This window comes from Prionailurus bengalensis, chromosome A3 (genome assembly GCF_016509475.1).
Source record: "Prionailurus bengalensis isolate Pbe53 chromosome A3, Fcat_Pben_1.1_paternal_pri, whole genome shotgun sequence".
Taxonomy (NCBI): domain Eukaryota; kingdom Metazoa; phylum Chordata; class Mammalia; order Carnivora; family Felidae; genus Prionailurus; species Prionailurus bengalensis.
This window is the reverse complement of record NC_057354.1, coordinates 117,510,463-117,526,119: the sequence shown is the minus strand read 5'-3', so window position 1 is coordinate 117,526,119 and position 15,657 is coordinate 117,510,463. Positions and strand designations below refer to the sequence as shown.

General features: G+C 39.8%; 2 protein-coding genes across 6 annotated transcripts in view; both read left to right on the top strand.

Moving 5' to 3' along the window:
• Nucleotides 1-3,673, top strand: part of PPP1CB (protein phosphatase 1 catalytic subunit beta) — a 43,441-nt gene extending 39,768 nt beyond the window's left edge. For both annotated transcript variants that reach the window (XM_043604236.1, XM_043604234.1), the window contains one exon: nucleotides 1,811-3,673. In XM_043604236.1, the coding sequence (XP_043460171.1) occupies nucleotides 1,811-1,915 (105 nt within the window). In that variant the 3' untranslated portion in view covers nucleotides 1,916-3,673. The remainder of the gene's footprint in view (nucleotides 1-1,810) is intronic.
• An 8,975-nt stretch (nucleotides 3,674-12,648) lies between these two features.
• Nucleotides 12,649-15,657, top strand: part of SPDYA (speedy/RINGO cell cycle regulator family member A) — a 37,161-nt gene continuing 34,152 nt past the window's right edge. Inside the window, exons 1-2 of one of the 4 annotated variants that reach the window (XM_043604232.1) lie at nucleotides 12,672-12,761; nucleotides 13,498-13,605. The gene's annotated coding sequence lies outside the window, so the exon portion shown is untranslated. The other 3 variants (XM_043604230.1, XM_043604233.1, XM_043604231.1) reach the window with 3 other exon arrangements.

Below are 15,657 nucleotides of genomic sequence, written 5' to 3'. Positions count from 1 at the left end.
AATGTCCATCAAGTAAAGAACGAAAACAAAATGTGGACTATCCATAAAATGGCATATTGTTTGACAATTAAAAGTAATGAAGTACTGATACATACTACAGCATAAATGAACCTCAAAAACATGATTTCAGTGAAAGGAGCCAGTCACAGGAGACCACATATTGTATGATTTCATTTATGTGAAATAGCCAGAAAAGACAGATCAATAGAGAAGAATTAGTTTTTCCTCAGAATTGAAGGGAGTTAGAGTAGTGGAGAATGATTGCTTATGGGAGCAAGATTTCTTTTTGGACTGACAAAAACTCTAAAATTAGATTACAGCAATGATTGTACAACTGTAAATACTTTTAAATCATCGACATGTACATTTTACTGATATGATACATAAAATATGTAAATAATTTTTTTAAGATCTACACATAAAAATTAAAGGGTTTGTGACTATCTTGTAAATAGTGGCAGAATTATTATTATTATTTTATTGTTTCAAGTTTTTATTTAAATTCTAGTTAGTTAACATATAATGTATTCTTAGTTTCAGGAGTAGAATTTAGTGATCCATCACTTACATATAACACCCAGTGCTTGTACAAGTGTCCTCCTTAATACCCATCACCCATTTATTTTTTTGCTCCTAATATTTTATAATGTAATAAAATATTAGCATTTATTACTAATAACCAAATGTCAATAGCTTTAAAACATGAAAACCACAAGCAGTTAGAAGATATAATGGAAAATACAATTCTGTTTACAACTGATACTAGATGAGCAAATATACTTTGGAATAAACATTGTGACTGATCCATCACCCGTTTAACTCATCCCCTTGCCCACCTCCTCTCCGGCAACCCTCAGTTCTCTATAGTTAAGAGTCTGTTTTATGGTTTGCCTCCCTTTTTTTTTTCTTTCCCCTGTGTTCATCTGTTTTGTTTCTTAAATTCCACACAAGTGAAATCACGTGGTATTTGTCTTCCTCTGACGTATTTCGCTTAGCATAATACACTATAGCTCCATCCACATCATTGCAAATGGCAGGATTTCATTCTTTGGATTGGCTGAGTCATATTCCATTGCATGTTCCATTCATCAGTCAGTGGACATTTGGGCTCTTTGCATAAATTGGCTATTATTGATAGCACTGCTATAAACATTAGGGTGCACGTGTACTCCATTTGTTCCTTTGGGTAAATACCTAGTAGTGCAATTGCTGGATCATAGGGTAGTTCTATTTTTACCTTTGTGAGGAACCTTCGTACTGTTTTCCAGAGTGACTGCACCAGTTTGCATTCCCATCCACAGTGTAAGAGGGATCCCCTTTCTCCACATCTTCGCCAACACCTGTTGTTTCCTGTGTTGTTAAATTTAGCCATTCTGACAGGTGTGAGGTGGTATCTCATCATAGTTTTGATTTGTATTTCCCCAGTGAGTGACATTGAGTATATTTTCTTGTGTCTGTTAGTCAACCTTGGTATTTTGACTCATAAACTAAATGTTCTTTCCTCACCACAGAGATATATTAATTTAAAAAAAAAATTTTACTTAAATCTAAGGATTGGGTAGTTGATAGGATTTGTGTGTTTAAGGTTTTGAATTACCAGTGGCTTGACAGATGATAAGAATATTCAAATATTTAGTCATCTGCACACTTTAAATGTGAGAGCTGTCCATGGAACTTTCCTGTTTTCCATACTTTTATTGAACCTTTAAAATTTATGTCATTTTTTGAAAAGCCTGCTATTATAACAATAATTTTCTTAAACTTACTGCACTTGAAAGAGTAACACTGTTAATAAATTATTTATTTTAAGATATTGAAACCATCTGAAAAGAAAGCTAAGTACCAGTATGGTGGACTGAATTCAGGACGTCCTGTCACTCCACCTCGAACAGCTAATCCACCGAAGAAAAGGTGAAGAAAGGAACTCTCTAAAGAAACCATCAGATTTGTTAAGGACATACTTCATAATATATAAGTGTGCACTGTAAAACCATCCAGCCATTTGACACCCTTTATGATGTCACACCTTTAACTTAAGGAGACGGGTAAAGGATCTTAAATTTTTTTCTAATAGAAAGATGTGCTACACTGTATTGTAATAAGTATACTCTGTTATAATATTCAGCAAAGTTAAATTCAAATTCAAAATTACCCATTAAAGTTACATCTTCACGTATCACAGTTTTTAAAGTTAAAAAGCATCCCAGTTAAACTAGATGTGATAGTTAAACCAGATGAAAGCATGATGATCCATCTGTGTAATGTGGTTTTAGTGTTGCTTGGTCGTTTAATTATTTTGGGCTTGTTTTGTTTGTTTTGTTTTGTTTTTGCTAGAATAATGGCAAATATTAATTTTTTTTTTTCCCTGAACATTTTTACAAGTGAAATGTGGGAAGAGCTTTAAAGACATTCACCAACTATTATTTTCCCTCGCTTATTTACTTATGTACCTGTTTAATCTTACTAAGAAAACTTATGCCTCATTACAGGAAAAAGGAATTTTAAAGAATGATATTTTAAAAAAAAAATAGACCAACTATCCAATCCAGTGATTGAATCAAACAGTTTGACTGGGCAAACTTCACAGCTGATAGTGAATATTTTGCTTTATACAGAAATTGCCACTGATTTGGATTTGTGCACTCTAATTTTTAACTTATTGATGCTCTATTGTGCAGTAGCATTTCATTTAACTTTAAGATAAGGCTCATATAGTATTACCCAACTAGTTGGTAATGTGATTATGTGGTACCTTGGTTTTAGGTTTTAATTCGCACGAAACACCTTTTGGCATGCTTAACTTTCTGGTAACACACCTGCATTGGTTTTGTTTTTTTTTTTTTTTTTTGGGTTTTTTGTTGTTGCTATTGTTGTTGTTGTTGTTGTTGTTGTTGTTGTTGCTATTTGTTTTTAGATCCACAGAACATGAGAATCCTTTTTTGACAAGCCTTGGAAAGCTGACACTATCTCTTTTTTCCTCCCTCTGTACGAAGGATGTATTTAAATGAATGCTGGTCAGTGGGACATTTTGTCAACGATGGTTATTGGGTGCTTAACTGTCTAATATTGCCATGTGAATGTTGTATACGATTGTAAGGCTTATGTCACTAAAGATTTTTATTCTGATTTTTCATGATCAAAGTTCATCCAATATTGTATAGACATGCTTTGTAGTGAGCTATAGTAGCAATAATTTCTGTACATGATCAAGGGTTTATTGCAGCATTTCTTTTCCTGTTCTCTTTTTTTAAAGGGTTAGTATTAACAAGGAGTAGAAAAGTCAACATAAGGATTTTAGAAGGAGAACTTACAGGACACAGATTTGAGATACTTTGGATGCGACCCTTTTGGATGTGATTCTAAAAGCTTTTATTGAGTATTGTCAAATTTGTAAGCTTCATAGGGATGGACATCATATTTATAATGCCCTTCTTCTATATGTGCTACCATTGATGTGAAATTCTTGACCTTAATATTGTCTTTGAAAATGTTAAATTGAGAATTCTGTTAACTTACATTTTATGAATTGGCGTATTGTATTTCTGCAAGAGATTTGATTTTCAGCACAGTGCAAAGTTCTTTCAAATGCATATGTCTTTTTTTTCTAATTCCATTTTGTTTTAAAGCACATTTTAAATGTAGTTTTCTCATTTAGTAAAAGTTGTCTAATTGATATGAAGCCTGACTGGTCATTTTATTCCTTTTTTTTTTTTTTTTTTTTTTTTTTCCTTTACAATGAGACATTTAAACACACATTCTATTCAAACAGATTTCAGTATCTTTCGCATATACTGATTTGATTTCTTTTCTGAAAGTGTTCTTGTATTGCATGTGTTCTATTAGGTTAGATCACATAGTCTTTTATGTAATGTGATTTAAACATCCTAATTGAAACGTAAGGTGAGGGGCGCCTGGGTGGCGCAGTCGGTTAAGCGTCCGACTTCAGCCAGGTCACGATCTCGCGGTCCGGGAGTTCAAGCCCCACGTCAGGCTCTAGGCTGATGGCTCGGAGCCTGGAGCCTGTTTCCGATTCTGTGTCTCCCTCTCTCTCTGCCCCTCCCCCGTTCATTCTCTGTCTCTCTCTGTCTCCAAAATAAATAAACATTAAAAAAAAAAAAAAAAAAAAAGAAACGTAAGGTGAGCAGTTTCTAATAGAATTTTAAAGTAATCATAGTGAAGGAAGTCTAGAAAAATAAACCTTTGGCAGGAGACAAGGCAGTCTTTTATTAATCTCTGTGTTAGTCAAAACACATAAATTTGAATTTGACTTACTATGTTTTTAAAATAATAGTTCATCCTGGTCAGTATTGAATATGAAAAAATAGTAAATTAAGGAAAGTAATATTGGTCACTGAATGAAAGGATGGAAATTTATCATGTTTTAAAAATTACTCGAGCAGTAGGATGCCTGGCTGGCTCAGTCAGAGGAGCATATGACTCTTGATCTCAGGGTCATGCATTCAAGCCCCACATTGAGTATAGAGATTACTCAAAAAAATAAATTCAGATTATTTGAGGAGTCTTAAAACCACATTACAAGTTTCTGTCATACAATGTGTTACAAAGATTACTTACTTGGTAACAGTGCCACTTCAAATAAATAAAACTTCATTTCTTAGGAGAAAAATACCCGGATTCTAGTGTCACTGATTTATAGCATTCTTTCTCTCTGATTTTTAATGATTTCCATATTCAGATTTATCTTTAATCCAAATGTCATGACATTTAAAATCAAACATGCTAATGTGATGGATCACATGGATTAGGTTAAATTTTTGCTAGTTCTTGAATGGAAAGAATCATTTGCAATGTACTACCCCTTGTGTTTGAAGTTTTAACAAATTCATTGTTTTAATTTTGTTTGTGGACAAATTTTAATCATGATCATCCAAACTGGTTTGGTTTGTACAAAGTGTTGAGTCAAAATGCCAGCAAGAAGAATTTTAAAGCTTAAAAGGTGGTTGGTAATTGGAAGTGTTAACAGTGTTCAGAGGATATATATGTCATTCAAAAAGAAAACTCATATGAGGGAAAGCCAGGAACATCTTGAGATGTGTCCCTAAGGAATATAAAAAGTGCATTATATTGAGCCAAGGAACTGAAGTAACATCTTCATTTATAAGTGCAGTTCTATTCCTTTGTCTCCTTGGCAACCATAACTCTTGAACCAAAAGAACCAATTATTTTCTGTCACATCTTTATGCTGAAAATGTGTTCAGAGAAGGAAATGGTCAAGTTTACTCTGCTCCTGGTTGCCTTAACCTCATTAACCTCATTTCCTTATGAATCCAGCCCTGAATCAGAACTGTGCCTGAGAAGACCCTACCTGACTAGACCAGGGGCATCCACTTAGAAATACTGTATTTCTTTGCTGGTAGTTTTCAGTGTTTCATAATTTCCTTAAACAGCTAAAAAGCAGTTAAAAATATTTTAAAGTGACAGCATACCTTGCAAAATGAACAGTAGTTAAATAAGACATAAACTGATTCCATGCAAGTATACATGTAGAGTTTTATCTATAGTCTCTTTAAAATTTACTTCAACAAAAGTGAAGTTTAGATATAGTGTAACAATTTTGATTTGTTGAGATTGGATTTTACCTGTATATTTGAATTCCAGAATTTTTTTTTTTTTAATGTTTATTTTTGAGAGGGGGAGAGAGACAGAGCGTTGAGTCAGGGAGGGACAGAGCCAAAGAGAGACACAGAATCCAAAGCAGGCTCCAGGCTCTGAGCTGTCAGCACAGAGCCCAATGTGGGGCTTGAACCCACGAACCGTGAGATCATGACCTGAGCTGAAACCAGATGCTCAACTGACTGAGCCACCCAGGGGCCCCGAATTCCAGAATTTCTAAATAAATTCCCTAATTAGGAAATTATAAAAGTCAAAACTTAGTTACTCAGCCACCACCTCCTATATTGGTTGACTTATAAACTTCTTTAATTTCTCACTGTAATTTACTTTCCTGTTCAGGTTGCAAGTTTTATTAAACCGTATTTTTATAAAAGTGGCCATAAATCTTTGCTTTTCTCCTCTTAGGGACTTTGCCAGCTAATGCGGTTATAAAATCTTGTTACCCATGTTTTGAATGTCAGTAGGGTGGAAGATAACAAGTGGAATGGGGGAGGAGAATAAGCTAACTGCCTGAAGCTTACAGATTCAGCATTTCTTTGATACGACATGCAAAAAGTTGGGAGCCTTGGTCTATTTCTGGAGACAGGCCTGGGATCACCAAGTAAGAGGGTGTGCTCAGTTTGCAGCTGCCTAATTTGAGCAATGCAGCAGATTTACAGGCCAAAATTCTTCCTCAGAAAGCAGTGACACCACAACTCAACATGTGAAACTACCATAGATTATTCATATATAAACACTGAATATTGACAGAGTCACAAAGACAAAATACAGTACAACAGGAAAGGAGTAGTCCAGAGGAATCCTGTATGTGTTTACTTTCAACTAACTTCAAAGTAAGTCTTAAGCCTTCTACTATATTTATCGGAAAAAAGAGCTCGGAAACAAAAGCAAAGTGTTGCGACTTTTTATATCCGGCTACCTCACCTATATCATTTTCAAGCTGGTGTTGGCACAGTTTCTGAAAATGCTGCCACTTCCCGACAGGTTGTTGACAGACACACCTGTTCTGTCTACTCTTGTGGGGTAACTGTGAGCTTTGTTGCTTTAGCTCTCTCAAGTGTGGTAAGGATTCCTAAGAAGGCAGGGGTGAGGGGTAGAATCACTTGAGAAATCATTTTCTGGTAGATCTTGTAAAACTACTGAAATTTATGAAATTGAAAATTAATAACCTACTTTCTTACCTTAGAAAAACGTGAGAAGCCCAAGACCCAACTCTTAACATGGAACTGTTATGTAGTGTACAACTAAAGTGAGAAGTTTTAAAAACAGGTCCCTACCTTCCAGGATAATGGCCTCAGGTTTTGTAGCTCATGCCTGGGTGGAGACTGGTAACTCCACTGAAGAGAATTTGTACAGTAACACCTGTTTTGAGTGTGGTACCTTAATCTTTAACCAACTGAGTTCCCTAAACTCCGTATGGTCACTGACAGATTGAAACGAATTGTGGTCTATTCTATTTTTTGAAGAAAATCAATTCTTCTGTAATTGTACAGATCCATTTAGTACAGTGGGCATTCCTTCAAGACTGTTGTATTTGGCCCTTAGAAGCCTTTGGGTTTCAATCAGTTTGATTGTATGTGACTAGAATGTAAGCTCATACAGGCAGAAATTGCTTTCTCTTTTTTTTCTGTGGATGTGTCTCCAGCTTCTAGAGTGGAGCCTGGCACGTAGTAAGCACTCAAATGTTTGTTTTTTTTTTTTAATTTTTTTTTTTCAACGTTTATTTATTTTTGGGACAGAGAGAGACAGAGCATGAATGGGGGAGGGGCAGAGAGAGAAGGAGACACAGAATCGGAAACAGGCTCCAGGCTCTGAGCCATCAGCCCAGAGCCCGACGCGGGGCTCGAACTCCCGGACCGCGAGATCGTGACCTGGCTGAAGTCGGACGCTTAACCGACTGCGCCACCCAGGCGCCCCTCAAATGTTTTTTTTTTAATGAATGCAAGTGAGTTTCAAAACTTACTGTTTAAACACCTTGACCTTTTGGAGAAATTAGCAAAAAAAAAAAAAAAAAAAGTTCCAGTTTTCATTTATCCTCCTCGAACTGCTTTTTGTCTTTCACAAGAATGCTGGAGTAATTTCAGGAGAAAATTGATCTGGGTCTGTGGGACCAAAATAAATAGTTTATGGTCAAAACTAATCTTCATTTGGTAAATATTGGTAAGTGCTAGAAGTTGTGTCTAGTTACTTGAAACGCAGCTAGCACCTGACAGGCACGTAGAGAAAGTTGCCTCTTGTTTGGAATCAAACTTTCCAAGATCTTTATGGTTATTTTCTTGCCCCTCCCCCTCTCTATCCTCTAGGTTCTCTGTGTAATTGACCTTCAAGTCACCTTTGTTGTGAGCCACTTCAAACATTTTTAGAAAAGTGGTGTAGTGTAACATTTTGTCTTGCAAAAGTCACCTAGTATTTGTGAATACTTAAAACTAGGAATCAAAAGTTGAAAGTGGTGAGGCTGTTGCCTCAATTTAACAAATAAGGATTATGTCATAGGCAGAAGCAAGTATGGGGAAAGATCAAGAAAGTTATTTTCAGGGGCGCCTGGGTGGCTCAGTTGGTTAAGCATCCAACTTCAGCTTCAGGTCATGATTTCATGGTTCGTGGGTTCGAGCCCCACATCCAGCTGTATGCTGATGGCTTGGAGCCTGGAGCCTGCTTTGGATTCTGTCTCCCTCTCTCTCCTCCCCTCCCCCGCTCACGCTCTGTCTCACTCTCAAAAATAAACATTAAAAAAAATTTTTTTAGGTTATTTTCAGTAAGGAACAAAAAAGTACAGTGAAGAAAACTAATACAGTGCTTATACCTTGTTAGATTGATTATTGTTCTATCCTCATACTTCTCAGTTTTTATTGCCTCCATATAAAAGAGCCGTCAGCCACACTGAATTCTGGGTCTTAGTGCAACATTCCAGGAAGAGAATATGGCTCCACTTGGGTCAAGTGCCCTTAGGACTCCCAGCAGGTGAAGAAGAGAGATGATAGTGTATGAATATAGTGTATGAATATAGTGTATAGTGTATGAATATCCCTGCACCCAAGTGGTTTGGGAGGTTGAGTAGAAAATTTACCAGAAAAGGGATGCTAAAAAGAAAATCCAAAGGTATTCTCTATGACATACTTTAAAAGATAATCTAGTCACAAAAAGTCCGAAAATACAAACTTGGCAAGATGTAGACTAATGGGACTCTTAACTTAAAATTGGTACAACTAGGGGCACTTTGCTGGCTCAGTCGGAGGAACATTCAACTTTTGACCACAGGGTCATGAGTTTGAGCTCCACTTTGGGCATATAGATAATTAATTTGGTACAAGTACTTGGGAAATAAATTTAGCATTCCTAAAATCCATCATTTTCACTTTAAAGCCTTTGTAAGAAAAGTACATATAAAAAAGTGTGCACCATGGGGCATATACAAGCAGAAGTAGTATTTGAATATTTGAAACATGGGCACTGACCAATCCAACACCAACTAATCAGAACCTATGCTCACTATAACTAACACGGTTTTACAGAAGCACAGCAGCTGATAACCAACCAAGTCTGTATACAAGAAGACTCATGGCATTCATAGTGAAAAATGACCAGTGAGAGGAGCATGGTGATACGTTACAGTATATTCATAGAACAGAATTCCATACAACAATGAAAATGCTTTACAGTGTCCTGCATTTGCATGTTAAAATCTTAAACTATAAAGAATACAAAGTATTAAGTTTACAAACAATCTGTATTTAAGGATACAGTGAATCTTAAGGGAATGGGAAAAACAAAAGTCACCTCTTCAGGAAAGTATGCTCTTCCACTGAAGAGCATACAGGATCTCAACAGTATTGTTTATGTTCTATTTCTTGGATGGTGGGTTCATGCTTTTTTGGTTAGTAGTGGCTTCTTGAAGTTTTTGCTTTATTATGCTCTGCCTGCATATGTGTTACGATATATTCTTTTGTACATATCAAATATTCCATTTTTTAAACCATGTATGCAACCCCATTTATGTAAAATTGTATCTATATGTACACATAATAAAAAATTTTGTATAAAAAAATAGCTGGTTAATCAGATTGCAAAAATCAGAACTTCAGAAAGTGCTGCAGGGGGCACCTGGGTGGCTCAGTCGGTTAAGTGTCCTACTTCGGCTCAGGTCATGATTTCAGGGTTCGTGAGCGAGCCCCGAGTTGGACTCCGTGCTGACAGCTCAGAGCCTGGAGCCTGCTTCACTTCGGATTCTCTCTCTCTCTCTCTCTCTCTCTCTCTCTCTCTCTCTCTCTGCCCCTCCCCTGCTTGCTTGCTCTCTCTCTCTCTCCAAACATTTTTTTTTAAACCTTTAAAAAAGAAAATGCTGCAGGAATTCAAGAATGGCAGAGTCCTGCACTTATTAAGTACTCAGATGATGGACTGATGCCTTGAGCTGGGTCTTAAAGGATGAATATCATGTAGAAAATTTAAATGAAGTTTTAAAAAGAGCACATTATATGCCAGCTCAAAGAAGAAAGTTTTTGTTTTTTTAAAAAGGGTCTTTTATTTATTTTTACTTTTTTAAAATATTTATTTATTTTGAGAGAGTGTGTGTGAGGGACAAAGAGACAGAATCCAAATAGGGCTCCAGGCTCTAAGCTGTCAGCACAGAGCCTGACGTGGGGCTTGAACTCCCGAACCACGAGATCATGACCTGAGCCAAAGTCGACGCTTAACCGACTGAGCCATGCAGGTGCCCCTCAAAAAAGAAAGTTTAAGACATACTCAGAAAAAAGTATGTCACTAAGAATGGAGTAAAGAATCACTGGATAATAGTGGGGAGATACAAGGTAGAATGCGGACAAACTAGAGGCGATGCACGCGGTAGAGGGAATGGTCAAGGCTGTGGGCAATCAGTAATATTTTAGTGAGGACATAGCAAAGCCATGCATTAGGATGGATGAAAAGAGGAAAAGGACTGTAGGCAATAATGCAAAGGCTCTTTAGTTAAATGTGTATTCAGTTCTTATCAGCCAGTTGCCAGATCAAATGAAGGAGGCAAGAAGGTAACACACCTCCTGTGTGCCAGTCCACTGCTGAACAACTTACCACAATATGAAATTTGTCCCATACGCTTACAAAGCAGAGGGTATCATCCCACCTTTACACTTACCTGAGGCATACAGAGTTAAATAATTTGCCCACGTTCATATAGCCAGTAAAGTGAAAGAGCTTCAATTCAAACCAGGCCTGTGACTCTAAAGTACATTTTCTTTCCTCTGTGTCATGGGCCCAACATAGTCAAAAACCCAAGAATGAGAAGGCTCATGAAGACCTTGCTGGTCATAACCCTTAACTTGAAGCCAAAACTTAAGTGGTAAGCTTCTTCCCCAACAGCTTGCTTTGTTAACATCTATGTATATTTGCTGACTTTTGTGTACAAATTTTACTTAAGTGAAAACAAATTCCTGTGTGGAGACTTGGGGATCCTAAGGAGTACCCTCTCCTAACTGTACTTTGCCTTTGCGTTATATATGCATCTCTGGTGCCACAACTCGTTTTAATTATTCGTGTCTGTATCTGTCTAGAAAGTTCTAGAAGGATAGCGCCGCTATTCATTATTGTGCTACTTTCCTTGCTTCACATTTGTAACAGTGATTTCCATATAGTGGACATATGTGGTCTTTGTAAACATTCTTTATGCAAGGCTGGAAACTAGTTATCACAGTAAACTCTGCTATTTTGAGGAAAAAAAGAACAACCAGGGAAACCAGAGGAATGAGGTTTAAAGCAGTCATTTTCCTAGGAGAGTAAATATTACAGGTTTTCACAACTAGTTGATGCTTCTTGGTCCATTCCCCCATTTAAAGGCCAAGGGGGAAAGGTGAAGGCATTTGTAAGGAAAAATGAGTTCCCAGACTGCACCGTCTTCCTACCTGAAGGTGATTTTGCCCTCATCTTGCTGTGGTGGGAGCCCAAGAAAGAAGGAAACTAGCTTACTCATTCTTCAGGGTTGCTGAGTAACTAATTGCTGGGAAGTTCCACAAATAGGCAAGGCCACATTCTTTTTAAGTGTAATAATTGTGGTTGCTGAAAAATCTGGAAGCAACCCAAATATCAGAGTGCCAGGTCAAATGAAGGAGGAAAGAAGGGAACCGTCAGGAAAGAAGGGTCCATCCACCCTGGAGTATTATGCATTCAATAAAAATTTAGAAAGATTGTAGTAACATGAAAAAAAAAAAAAAAGGCCATGAGATGTTAACGGGGGAAGAAAACAGGTTATAAGTAGGTAGAAGGGAAGTGAAGAGGAAAGGATATGAGGGAAAACATTTTAAAGCTATGATGAATCCTTTTATTTACTCAAGTCAACATTTACTAATCACCTACTATATCTCAGGCACATGGCCAAGGGCTAGGAGGAGGCCAAAATCAAAAGGTTCCTGTAGAATTTACAGCTTAAAACAGTAGATTAAACGGAAGAGTGCAATATGACCCCTTGTCACAAAGAGCCACACGGTATTCACACCTTTCTTTTTTAGTTTAAGGGGTGTCCCTCTGTTTAGTTATTTTAGCCTAGCAGTCACTGTATGGGCATAATGACTGCTGCTGCAAAGTTCACCTCTGATTCTTTTTCTTCCTACTATTGACATCTCTCTTTGTCGAGTACCTGCTGGTGTTTGTGTGCAGGCATCGCGCTTGGTGCTGTGAAGTGGAAGTGAGTTAAGGAAGGCCTGTAGTCCCAGCCCCCCAGGGCTTCTCCATCTAACTGGAGACGAGGTACAGGGCTCGGATACAAGCCAGACTTCAATGAGCGTCCAAGGGAAAGGGGATCAGTTCGGAGGCCAGAAGAGACCTGGGAGGGTGGTGGCTTGTGCCAGAGTCCGGCCCCGAGGGTTAGCAAGGCCTGGTAGAAGGCTGGCGGGGCGGCGGGCAGGTGCAGCGGGATCTCGAGCTGGAACGCTCCAGCTAGAGTCGGGGACGCGGCGCGCGCAACCTGGCCCCGCCCCCGGCGGCGGCTCTGTGCGCTGATTGGCCCGCGCCGGCCTCGCTCGCGGTTGGCGGGAGGTCTCTGAGCGGGTAGTGCCGCTGCGGAGCGAGTGGCGAGCAACCGCCTGAGGCCTCGAAGCGTGCCGTGGGAGGCTGTCCGGCGCCCCGGCCCCAGGTTTTGGCAGGTATCTTCCGCTCGCGCTCCGGCTTCGGGCCTCGCCGGCCACCCTCCAGTTGCGGCTGCGCCCGGTCCTTCCATCCCTCTCGCCCCCGGCCCCGCCGCCCACCGGGTGTGAGGATGGGACGGCGTCCCGGCCCCCTTCCCCCACACGCTTCGGCCTGAGAGTCTCCTCAGGTGTCCTCGCCGCGACGGGAGCACACCCTCCCGGCGCCTCGGGCCTGGGCTCGGGCGGGGGGCGTACGAGGTCGGAGTCCGCGAGGCTGCCCCTTCCTCGGTCGCTCTGTGGGGACCGCGGAGCGGCGTCGCGCTCCCCCGTGTCGCCGGCGGGCCCTTCCCTGGCGCGCTCGCGGGGAGGAGAGGCCCCGGGGGACGCCGCGCGCCGCCGGCCGCGATCCTCTGGGGAGGAGCCCGCCCCGGTCCGCTTGGGTCCCCGTCAGCGCGTCCTCTTCCAGGAGCCGTGGGGTCGCAGCCGCTGTCCGTCCGTGCCCTGGCCCCGAGCCACCTCCCACAGTTTCCAGCCGCCGGTTTCTTACCCGTCGGCACGGCTGGGGGCCAGCGGGCTTCGATTTTTTTTTTTTTTTTTTAAAGAACCTTTTGAAGGAATTGAACACTTCGACACGGATAAACCCCATGCTATGTGAAAATCGAGGTCCCGCTTGTTTAACAAATTTTGTTCTCGAACACAAGCACGTTTAAAAATACCTCTGGTCTCTGTTACCAGTACCATCTTAACATTTCAGTTATATCGCCGGAGGTGAAATGTGGCTCTCCGGGCACCGTCTGACTCTTCTTCCCTCGAAAAGACACGCCTCCCTGCAAAAAAGACACAGTAACGCTGCTGCCATGTAGTGAGTTTGGGCCACGGATTCAGCACTACGCTCGGCAGATCCGTATACTTCCTTCGCTCGTGAACCGTCCTAAATATGTATTATGAACAACGTCTAAGAATAGAATACGTAATTTTTACTGAATGCTTCTGTGTACCAGGATCTAAGAGCACCTAGGTGTGTCTCGTGTCTTAACATCCGGAGTGAGGAAATGGGTGCTCCCAGGAGTGGTGCTCCCAGGAGTGCGGTCACAACTCACTCTTACGGTTCTGTCCAGCCCAGCTTCCATTTATTCCGACCACCTCATCATCAGAGTGTCTGCTTTTCTCCACCTAATTGCGTGGATTTCTAATCAGACTTGAACTTCTTTTTTTTAATTTTTTTTTCAACGTTTTTTATTTATTTTTGGGACAGAGAGAGACAGAGCATGAACGGGGGAGGGGCAGAGAGAGAGGGAGGCACAGAATCGGAAACAGGCTCCAGGCTCCGAGCCATCAGCCCCGAGCCTGACGTGGGGCTCGAACTCACGGGCCGCGAGATCGTGACCTGGCTGAAGTCGGACGCTTAACCGACTGCGCCACCCAGGCGCCCCCAGACTTGAACTTCTTATTGAAACAGCTCTGCCGTGCAATTTTACAAGTGCTGTTAGCACCTAGCACTTGGCTGAGGCCAAAAGTATTCAATAGCCATTTAGATGTTAAATTAGAAAAAAAAAAAAACATATTTAAAAATCAAAATTATGGAGTTGTGATAATAGCCCCAGCAAAGCTTCCAACAGTTTTGCCAAGAATATTTTTTCTTAAATTTGCTGTGTGTTTTTGTTTTTTTTTTTTTAACAGTTTACAGTGTGTGGTTATGATGGAGAAAAAATGCTGTGGTCATTTCCATAAGGATTCTGTTTTTTAAGAGTTATTTTATTTTAGCAAAACGGTGGTATGCCCATCTTTCTTCCCTAAAGCAATGGCTAATATTTGACCACGAAGTCACAATTTATTTTGCGTATTGACAATGCAAATGCTTGACTTAAATTTTTATAAAGTGTAAGCTTATAAGCTGGGTTTGTTTTCCTGGCAGGGTGACAGTAAGTAATATCGGGCTGCATACCATGATGTTTTATACATGATTTCATTTAATTTTGAAAACACTTCTTTGGTGGTTAAAGGATATGGGCCTTTGGTGTCAGACATTCCCGGATTCAAATCCTAGGTTTATCACTCGTTAATTATGTGACCATGGGCAAATTTCTTCTTCCCCAAGCCTCAAATTTCTCATCTAGAAAATAAGGATAAAATAATAACCCATTTTATAGAAATGTTCTGAGGATTAAATGAGATAATGCATGTGAAACTTTTCACACAGTGCCTGGCACATATTAAGTGTTCAGTGTAAGGCTGCAATTATAAGGAAGTTAAGGTTTCCCCGCCTGCCCTGAATCGCCATCAGATGTTGCTATTAGATTTTTCATACAGGCAGCTGAGTCTCCCAGTACTGATTCTGTCGTATGATTCTGTGCACCACACCCTAACACTCTTTATATTACCCGCAGAGAAAACAAATTATTTTAGATACCTATAAATTAGCTGTGGTATATTTACCAAAGGGGGGGGAAAAACCCCAGACATCCTATTCAAGTGTGAATTCTGGTACAATTTTTTTTCAGATTGGTGGAGTCCACATAAAAACCCACTACAGGGTTTTGCCATTTGAGTGTAGTTTCTTCTGGTTCCTTCCTTCTTCCCTGTCTCTTACCCTTTCTCATATTTTTAGTTGCTGTGTGTTTTAGTTGCTTGCATTCTTTTCCTCTTGCTTCCATGAGAACTCTATTTTCAGTATATCTAAATGAAGAGCATAATTTAAAACTACCTCAAGGTGGAATACGAGTAAGAATGTAGCATTGATCGCTTCTCTCCTTAGTGTCTCCATAACTTTTCTGCCAGTGTTTGCTGATTAACTTCAATGAATCTCTGTTTGGGGAATTTCACAGTTCTTTCTCTATTTCCTCAAATTTCATATGAAGTATGCCAACACATATATAGAATTTAACGGAATAGTGTAAAGCTATACTATGAACAT